The sequence below is a fragment of the Sparus aurata genome, chromosome 7 (genome assembly GCF_900880675.1).
Source record: "Sparus aurata chromosome 7, fSpaAur1.1, whole genome shotgun sequence".
Classification (NCBI taxonomy): domain Eukaryota; kingdom Metazoa; phylum Chordata; class Actinopteri; order Spariformes; family Sparidae; genus Sparus; species Sparus aurata.
Genome location: NC_044193.1, coordinates 21,053,081 through 21,063,415, shown reverse-complemented (window position 1 = coordinate 21,063,415; position 10,335 = coordinate 21,053,081). Strand labels below are relative to the sequence as shown.

At 40.3% G+C, this 10,335-nt stretch overlaps 1 protein-coding gene across 5 annotated transcripts; it reads right to left on the bottom strand.

Moving 5' to 3' along the window:
* Positions 1–11: 11 nt before the first annotated feature.
* Positions 12–10,202, bottom strand: znf362b (zinc finger protein 362b). Of its 5 annotated transcripts, none has more exons than XM_030422561.1 (9): positions 10,078–10,202; positions 7,183–7,246; positions 6,645–6,900; positions 6,418–6,522; positions 4,594–4,933; positions 3,717–3,941; positions 3,213–3,291; positions 2,952–3,110; positions 12–2,257 (listed from the first exon to the last, which is right to left on the bottom strand). In XM_030422561.1, the coding sequence occupies exons 2-9, from the start codon at positions 7,243–7,245 to the stop codon at positions 2,141–2,143; spliced, it is 1,344 nt and encodes a 447-aa protein (XP_030278421.1). In that variant the 5' UTR covers position 7,246; positions 10,078–10,202; the 3' UTR covers positions 12–2,140. The 5 variants fall into 5 exon arrangements, with proteins under 5 accessions (XP_030278421.1, XP_030278424.1, XP_030278423.1 ...); XM_030422564.1 differs by having other exon boundaries at positions 6,645–6,873; XM_030422563.1 differs by having other exon boundaries at positions 4,594–4,912; positions 10,078–10,201.
* Positions 10,203–10,335: the final 133 nt, after the last annotated feature.

The following is a 10,335-nucleotide window of genomic DNA, read 5'->3' as shown; positions in this document are numbered from 1 at the left end:
TTTATCAGTGATGAATTTATAACAGTCTGTTTATTAAACAAGGTAAAGATACAAAGCTTTTTTTTCCTTTTTTAAACATTGATAACCTTAGTTTAACTTCTCAGTCTTGGCTGTGCATATTTAGTTGTCTAGAAACTGTATATGAAACCACAATGCAAGACAGGAAAAAGTGTAATAAATCTACGCAATATCTTTTCATAGAGAACATGGGTTAAACAGTTATCATACAGATTACAGCTCAGGAACTCCATGCGGAAGAAAAGAAATTAAATGTTTTACACGACTGAATACTGCAGAACACAATACAGAGTAATGGAAATGGGATGATAAAACAGTTAAGGCTTACATGTAAAATAACTGATATAAAACATGAATATTAATAACATACGGGTAGACTAAAATAATTACAGTAAGTTCATACATAAACTTTTACAAAAACCCAAACAGAACGTGTTTATGAAAACTTAAAGTTAGGTACTATAAATGAGTAACATGTTTTACAGTACAGCAACATGTACATTTTCCCATTATCTCGAAAGAGAGAGAGTAAGTTGAAGAGGCAGGGTCTGTTGTTGGCGTAAAATGTCTGTTTTTCAGGCCAGTGGCTTGAGTAATAAGCTTTTATTCTTTTGAAAACATACTATATACTGTATATGTATTTTACATTATTCTCAGTTCCGTCTCCAACGTTAACGTCTAGCCGTAGCACCTTTTCTCAAGTGCCCTGAAGAATACAGGGTACCCTATTAGTACCATCCGGAGGTTAAAGTTACAGTAAAATTACAACAAACAATACTGTGTACAATAAAAAGAATACTAAGAAGAAAAAAACAAAATAAAAAGGGGAGAAGCTTCATCTCCACATAAACTAGTAATAGAGACCTATGGAATATGACTTATACTGCAGTTTATTCCAAATGGGTAAAGCTTATTAAGGATTTTAAAAAAATACTTAACTGGGTCAGAGTAGCTGTACAGTAACTTCACATTTTGGTCCAATGTTTAGGATTAAAAATTTACCTCTCGAGTAAAATTTACTTTCAGCTGAGGTGTGTTTTAAAAGTAGGGCTGAGCAGAGTAGAGCTGGCACTGACACATGTGCAACGTATTCAAACTCTAATACTGTCGCAAACAAGATTCAAAGCCTAGCTGAGTCGAGAAACCAGACACACACGATAATAATAACAAGATTCGCTTTTCTCCATAAACCCCGACAAGGTTCATACATATGGCACTAGAAAATGGGACGTGAGGAGAATGTAAAAAGCAGTGTTTCTTTGATCATACGCCATGATCGTCAAGGTGCCATTAAAAGATGAACATCAAATATGAAGTGAAAGATTTAGGAAAAAAAAACAAAAAACATTCATCTTTCTTCCCTTACATGTAGCTCGATTTCTTTCTTTTTTTTTTTTTTTTTACCTCCCCAAGTCAATATTACAACTCCTTTAATACAATCATTTAATGTTTAAATTGTCATCTACCGATTGCCTTTCTTCAAATTTAGATGACCCTGTAAATGTGAGTAAAAACAAAAAAACAAACAAAGACTGGTATTTATACACAGTCAGTACTCTTAGCTGCCACAAGTAATGCCCTTTGGCATTTTCCGTCTGACGAGATTGAAACAATTTGAGCCAAAACCACGCGGCCTAAAAGTGCTTGAAGATTATCTTTGGATGTCTCCAGAATACACCCAGCAAACATTTCTTTTTATTCATATCTACTTTCTCAATTCTTTATAAGGGCAAATATCATCTGGCACATTTTGGAAACCCATTACATGGAAGAGGAAAACAAAAAAAAACTAAACTAAACTAAAACATTTCTGATGGCCAATGCATCCGCCTGTTTTACATGACGCTTACGAAAGTGCTTATTAAATCTGACGCAAGACATTCTTTGCCACTCGATCCTCCGGACAACATCTAGCTGTGTTGTTACATTCACAAAATAACGCTGTGCTCGTTTCTGACAGACGGCCTGTGTCGAGATGGATGGAGGCAGCCTGTTTACTGAATGCTTAAGTCAGCTGTCATAATGCTAATGTAAGCCTTATGTAGATGGCTGTGGGTGCACGGCCTCGTAAGCTCCAGCTCCTAGACTCTGAATCTGACCTGCTGCTGAGGGCCTGGGGAGCTCAGATTAGGGAGATGCGGATGGGGATGCTTGGGGACTCGGTCCTCTGAGGCGACTGGTGGCTCACTAGGTGCTCCACCACCGTGTGTTTGGACATGTGCTTCATAAGGTAGGTCTCCTGCAAAGAAGGAAAAGCAAACCAGATGGTCCAAAATTGAATTAGTGCTATTAGAACAAAAGATTGAACAGCCAGTTTTTTGTTTGTTTGTTTTTCATCCGTATCAGCGATCTGTTGAAAGACCTCTTAATCCTTGTAAAAATAAGACATATTTTGGATAAATGTTTGTTGAAATCAGTGGATCAAACAAGATTGGACTTTAGCAAAATTTCAACTTAAAGGAGAGCTTGCATTATGTCAGAAGCTTCTAAAACCAAAAATTCCCCAAAGAATACAATCGGTGACTGAATCAAACAACTAAACTCTTTCACCTCAGTGGCACAAGGTTAAGAAGCACTCATCTAATCTATTAAGGAGCACATATTAAAGAGAACACTGAGCTCAACTCGAGGAGACAGATATTATCTTAAGAAAAACATTAAAATCTTTGGAGGAATTAAAGAGGCTCTGCTCACATATAGCCAATAAAAATCTTATTGTAAAAAAAAAAAGTTACTTATTTTTTGTGTGTCTGAACAAGGGAAAGAAAATGATTTAATATCATCAACAGGAAACCTGGTTTGTTGAGCCTGCAGGCCTGCCTGTCATCAAAGGCCATCATCTTATCAACAGCACCATCAGTGCAAAACAGCTGTCTGGAGGCACACTGGGAAAATCTGAAACTCATCACACAGATAACCTGCGGTTTACTCACTGAGGTGTATGCCCGGCCGCACATGCTACAGCAGTAGGCCTTAGCGTTTTTGATGGCGTGCGCTGACAAGTGGATCTGCAACGATGCCGAGTCTGAGTAGGCACGGTAGCAGTTAGGACATTTATACGGCTTGTCTTTATTGTGCTGCCTCTGGTGAGACTGTTGAGGGAGAAACATAGACAAACGTTAATTTGAGAGTTACTTACAGTGAATAAAAAACAATGTTTAGGTCTTTACAACGTGTTTTGACGACGCACTGACCTGGAGGTTAGACAGCTGGGTAAAAGCCTTTTCACATCCGGGGTGAGCACATTTATAAGGCCTATCGCCAGTGTGGATTCTGTGACAGTGAAAGCAGATCGAAAACGTTACAAATTACCCCAAAATATTTTCTTTAGAATGACTTTGACAAGCGAGATGCAGCGAGTCCACAATAGATTCTGTAACCTCAACTTCTTGAGACACACTTTAGCCACAACCTTGATGCATCTAAGTCATATATATAACAAGAAAAATGCCTAACCAGGAATATTTTATGTTTAGGAAAGATTTGATCAAACTTCAGAAAACAATATGCCTGTGCAAAGTGTAAAGGGATTTCAGCAGACAAATTCTACGACAGAAAAAAAGACATTTTCTACTGTAATGCGTGTTGACTGTGTTTGTGCTTGTATTTAGTACGAAAAATAGTGTGTGTAATCTGTGTGTTAGTGCCTCAGTGGCTCCTCAGAGTTTCCCTGCTTTCATGTTCACAGCTGGACTGACCTGGTGTGCTGCTGCAGGTGTGACAGCTGACGGAACGAGTTCTCGCAGTAGGAGCAGTGGTAGGGTTTGATCCCCAGGTGGATGCGCAGGTGCTGGGCCAGGTAAGAGGCGTTGGCAAATGTCTTTGAGCAGTGGGGACACTTGTGTGGTTTGGCCTCCGTGTGGGACTTGGAGTGAATCTGCATCTCTGACTTGGTTAAGAAGGTGAGCGGGCACACTTTGCATCTTGGTGACAGAAAAAAGGGACACAAAACGGCATGACTGTGGTGTGATCAGGCTGCTGCAGTCAAGTTAAAACTAGAAATCGAACCTTAAACTGACTGTACACCTTTGAGGTTTTGGAGTATTTAACCATTGACGTACCCAAAACAAAACCACTCATTTTCAAGACATTTAAGGCAGTTAGTGGTTTAAAACCTCTATGCTGCATTGTGCTGATGTCTCAAATTGAGTCCTACAAAGCATCAGTTTTGCTAAGAGGTTTTAATGTGGAAAACAACTACTGTGAATCAATTAGGTGTCACAGCTGGGAGTCGGATCATTTAGATAGCAATGCCTCTGAAAGCTCCCAATCCTCATACAGAAACTAAGAATAAGAACTAAAGCCACTTATTTACAAGCAAAGATCAATGAACCATCCACTGAGTGAGGCCTTCACCCAATCACCCAAAGATGTAAGATGGGTTCATATTGATGTCTCAGCGAGGAGGAGCACATCTCAGTCATATTCAGTCTACTTAAAACCTTACTTGTCTCAAGCAAGTGCTTATTGATCTTTTACAGACCACAATTAAATCTGTGTATTGGCTTTGCAAGACCAGCAGTAAAAGAAAACATCCCTCTCTGTGTGCTGCAGTAAGGACTTCCTGTGTCCTACCTGTACGTTTTGCCCTCTTTGGGTGCGATGGTGACACAGCCTTGGTCAGCTAGGATGGGGTAGGGCACCACCAGCAGAGGCCCAGACTGGTTTTCAGCTTTTATCTTCTTACGTCCCCGGGGCGCCTTGGGTGGGGGGCCCAAGAGTCCAGCCAGGCCACCGACTTTCATGTGGTCCATGCCAGGACCACTGGCCAGCCCAGAAATGATGTTCACAGAGGGAGCGCCGCCCAGACGGTGCTGGCTGCTGGAGGTTGGAGTTGTGGGGGTCAGGGCCTCTGAGGTGCTGTGGCTGTCAGGTCGGGACGACAGAGCCAGACCTGGACATGGGAAACCCAGAACTGTTTTTGATCACCACATTGTTGTTTTTGAGAGGTCCAGCTACAGACTAAAGAATTACATTTTCATTTAAAAAGATTTTTTTTCACAACCAAAGATGAATGCATTCTACAAAGTTGGTATTTTTTTTGTATATTTCTAGCTATTCCAACGGTTGATTGGTAACCATTTCTTTCTGTATGATAAAGTAAAAAAGTTGACAGGCTTTTAGTTGTGGAAAACATCACAGTGAACACAAAGTCTGTGAAAAGTAAATAAGTGTGCTCCCTTTTTTTTTTTTTTTTTACACTGCACAGAAAAGAAAGAAAAACCAATGGCTGGCTGGAACTCCAACTCCTAAAAACAGCAATTCACAAAATAAATGATTTATAGGAAATTGAATTAAACTTGCAAGACCACTGATGTGGCTGTTTAATGGCTAATAAAGCCTCAAGTGTCCTTTTATATCTTGTCGGTTTACCACGTCATCCTAATATGTTATGTCTTACTGTGTACCCTCATCACCAGCCATCTGCCCAAAGACCAAAAACTGTGTCTCATTATTTTTCCCTCAGTGTTTATTTCCACACTTTGAGCACCCAAAAAGCTAAATAAAAAGTCTTATTTGATGTGTTGCACACTTTTCAACCATCTAATGACACAGTAAGCATCTCATCCATTTCACACACTGCCTGCCTGAGTGCCCACTGAACACTGAATCTTAAATTAAATGAGTTAATCTCAACTTTCTTGAATGATTATTACTATAATAGTGTTCGAGCTTAAGTAGATTTTTTGATGTTGTGGTTATAATAATGTAATTTATGGTGCTGTTAGATTGCCGCTAGACAACGCTGCTAATACAGATGAGTGCCTCCTTTTGTGTGAAAATGTTGTTTTTAAATGTCAACAAATATGATTTGAAACGTAATATCTTTTTATTTACAAATCTTTGTCCCACATGTTTGACAACCAAATCACCATATAAATAGATACTGCAATTTTTTTGCTCCGTAATATTGGCATCAGCTCTAAAAACATCTATTTGCATCTATTTTTCAATGAAGTTTTACTTTTGGACTTAAATGCACTCTGGAGTCATTGGAAAAGTTTGGATCACATAAGTCTGAAAGAATCCTATGCAGCCCCCACTGGAATATAATTCTACAAACAGTAGCAACACCAATACTATAGTATATCCTAATCGTTATCTGCAACTGTGCAGAAATACTGGGATTGAAGAGAATAAATAGACATGAAAAAGAAGATGGACACAATTAAAATGTCATCGTTATGATGCAACTTCAAACTATTTGAGATCAAATGTACTTGTCAGCTGTAGTATTTCCTTCATTGTTGCTTTACTGTCTCCCAAACTTGAGAGACAATTAAAAGGTATGACTGATCACACTGCTGCTGACTTAAGCAAACACCAGAGGCTGATGCTCTTGCTGATACTTCCCCGTGTCAACAGACCAGAGAGCAGGAGACTGACTGACTGCAGTACCTGAGCGATGGTTGATCCGGCCAGGCTGCTCGCCGAGCTGTCTCATGTGCCAGTCCTCCCACAGTCCTTTGGCCTTCACTGCTGTCTTGTCGTCCATGTTTCCATCTGGAAGTTGTTAGGTGATGGCATATGAATCAGTTAAGCCCTTATACTACCGGTACATTATTATGTTATTTGATGAAAGAAGATCCGATACTCAGGTCTACAAACAAGAAGTGAGACTGCACCTGGTCCAGAGCTGGAGGCAGGACGAGCGTGCAGAGCGATGTCCGGCTGTCCGGAGCCCTGCGGCTGTGGGTGGTGGCCCGGCACCTGCTGCGGCTTTGGCACCGACATAACGTGCTGAGCGCTACCGTCTGGGGATGAGGTGGGCACCAGCAATGACTGCTGGGAAGGGGTGGAGGTAGGCGGCAGGTGCAAGGGTCGGATCTTCTCAGCCATCAGCTGCTCCTTGATCTTGTTAATGAGCACCAGGTTATCCAGCTGAAAGGGTTAACGGGTCATGCTCAACAGAAAACAGCAACCGTGTGTGAATGTCATTCATGCTCCAAAAACACATCCCAGGACAGAGAACACTTAACAGCACGTCAGTACAAGATCCATTATTGTTTAATCTTCGGGAACAAACTGTGACGGACTCTGTCTCTGAGAGTTTGTTTCACTGACGGACTGGTGCTGAATGGCTGAACAGACATTCACACATGGAAACACATGGCAATTAAATGTGGAAATGTCACAGTAATTATATGTTACGAATGGACTTACCTGGCCTGGCATGGATGGAGGCGGCGGCCAGAAATATGGGTTGTTAAATCGAGGCTCCGCCATCCTGAAACGAATAACATTTATTGTAGTTGCATTCAAAAGTCAAGTTATACCTAATAAGCTCTCATCGTACTACAGATTACTCATAGTTGGTCAGGGTCAGAGAGGAGGTTATGATTGAAAGCACTGCTTTTCAAACCTCAACCAATCTCTGTTGACAAAAATAATGAGACTGAGACCAGAAGCGACACAGGTCTCATGTTTAGAAGAGATGTTGAGCACTTCCTTTGACCTCAACTTTACCTTTAACATTTCTTTAGTTTCATTTTCATCTAGTTTTACCTGCCCTTTGATGCCTAATCGCATGATTTTTTTTATTTTTTTTTACCACCTATGAACAAACATTTTATTAGACCTTTATTAGACAAAGATATAAAAATACATCCAAGTCAGATTTTGGGACACTTAATGCAGGCAAGTTTCTTTACACATTACACAATTGGAGCACTTTAACAGGCCAATACTAATAACTTCCAAGGACTTTTATTTATTATATTTAATAGATGTATTATTCATTTGTTTCAATTTCCAATTTGCTATTGGACAAATTCCAATGCTATTTAGCTTTTTTTAAGTAGAGTTGGGACCATATATCTTGTTTATTAGGGTGTCCTTAAGCAAGATACTGAACCCCAGGTTCCTGATGAGAAGTTGGCACCTTGCATGGCAGCCTCTGCCATCAGTGTAGGAATGTGAAAGAATTTGTAAGTCACTTGGGACAAAATGCGTCTGCTTAATGTCCTGAAATGTAAATGGTTATTATACCATGAACATTAGCTCATATATGCTACTGAATTCATGTATTTATGTAGTGTTAATGTAGTGTCAACAACAAAAAAAGAGAAATAATACTTTTTGAAATCATAAAGCATCAACTCAACCAAGAAATCCTGTTGTTTTCATTCCTTACATTGCAACTGAATAATAATAATAACAATAATAATAATAAGTGTTTGCTACTGTATGTGTGGGATATTCATTTAACCAGTGATGACAGGGAACTTTCAGTTTTTGTTGATTCTAGCTGCCACTTTCAACAAACATGGTCCTATCTGTTGTAAAGATAAAGATTTGTTTTGAAAGTGAGTGACAGAGAGACCGCAGGATGGATTGCTCCTAGGTAATATGTTTATGTTTGATTTGATATGTGATTGGACCCCAGCACGAGCATTAATAACATCGTCATAAAAATAGCAGTCTTTTTGCTGACGGTGTCGTTTGCTGTTGCAGGTCCTTTATAATCATCAGAGGAATCACGAGAAGGTTAATAAACACTTAAAAGTTCCTCTCGGTCACTTTAAGTAAAAAGGTAGCTGAATGAAGCAAAATCTTGTAAAAGATAACACATGTGGTAAAATGTTTTGTTGGGTTTGGGGTTTTGACTGAAAAAACAAAACACAAAAACATCTAGAATAAGACTTGACACGATAAATTGAGGCTGGTACTCGATAAATGCAGATTTAAGATTCAACTCTGACCTTGGAGGCGTCTGGTCTGTCAAACTCAAGGTTCGCTTACTACATTTTTTTCTGGCTTTCCTCAGCAGATGCTCGGTTGTCATGGAGATTGTTCAGGTACAAGAGCTAACTGTCAGCTAAGGAGGATAAACCCATCAGGTGAAGCTATTTTGTTCCAAAAAACTCTGAATGTGACATATTTTAGACTTAAATTATAGGACATTTTAGATGCAGGTAATTATTTCATTTGAATTATAAAGTCATGTCCTTTGTTAAAGACGTCAAGGCTAATTTTGTTATTTTGAACAGTGAACCAACTTGCTATGGTACGTTTTAAGCTAACAAGTCAGAGTGTGAATGAGGCTCACGGTGTCACTTTAAGTTCCCACGGGTCAAACAGCTAAATGTCACCTGGTGATATTGTGTTATTCATTAAAATAACAATAAAAGCCATTAGCCTGGCTCGGGTTTTAGCCGTCTAGCTCGGACATGTAGCCCCTCTGCTCCTGTCGTCTGTGTGTGAATTCCCCGAAAATAAGTGGACGTCGGCTTTAAAATTTTCAGATAAACGCAGTGGAAAAAACCCCAAAAAACTTTCCTTTCTTTGACTTTTCGGACATGTCGGCTGTGTTGGGTCAGCACCAGTACCCGAACCCGACGAGGGGCTTTTTTTTCACGGATCGAAATCCTCCCGGTGCGACTCAGACATTCTCAGACAGTTTTCTTTAAACATTTCCAGACAAAAGAGAAACAAAAATGGCAGCCTTATTTTTATAAGGCGGGACGCCATATTCTGCAGACCCCAAAATTTTTTAGGAGCATGAACGTGTTGCCGTAAGGATGGTGCTGGGGGAGAGAAGCGGCTCGAGAGCGGACACAAAGCTGTGTTTATCATGTCAAAGGCATGAATGATTGTTTACGGCCGAATTGCAGGTTTGAATAGCCCGGCCTCCCCACCTCTTAAAAAAACTGACACTTCCTACAACAACCATGCCCTGCACACGCACACACACACACACACACACAAACCCAGCACGGAAATGGACAAGATGCAGGCTGGAGCCAAACACCACACCGACTACCACAAAAAACCGCACCACCGCGTTCAGGTCACTACACGAGCCGCCACACAAAAGCTCGAGACACTGCCGTGCCATCTTCACCAAATTTCACTTTTAAGGCTGCTTCTTTTTTTTTTTCTCCTCCTCTCTCTCTCCCTCTCTCTCTCTTTCTCTTTCTCTCTCTCTCTCTCCACATTCTGCAACTTTTGGACGAATCGAAGGGCAGCAGATGCATTTTTTTGTGCACAACGCACGCATTTTATCGCTTATCAAAGACATGCACCGCAGCGGAGACACGAAAAGACATGCACAAATACCTTGTGTCCTGATTGCAGATATTGTCTTGCGAGTACAGCTATAATATAAAAGGTTGATGTTCGCTGTGCCTGCCTCCAGTCGGACCACCGCTTCCGGGTCGCTTTGTTCACTTCTGGGTGCTGCTGCAGGCTCAGTACAGTAACACTCACACACAGGGAGACACAGACAGACAGACCGATATTCTGCAAAATGTTTGCTTTCCTTTTTTAAAAAAAATTTTTTATATACACGCGGTGACCTACTTAATTCACGTTTAA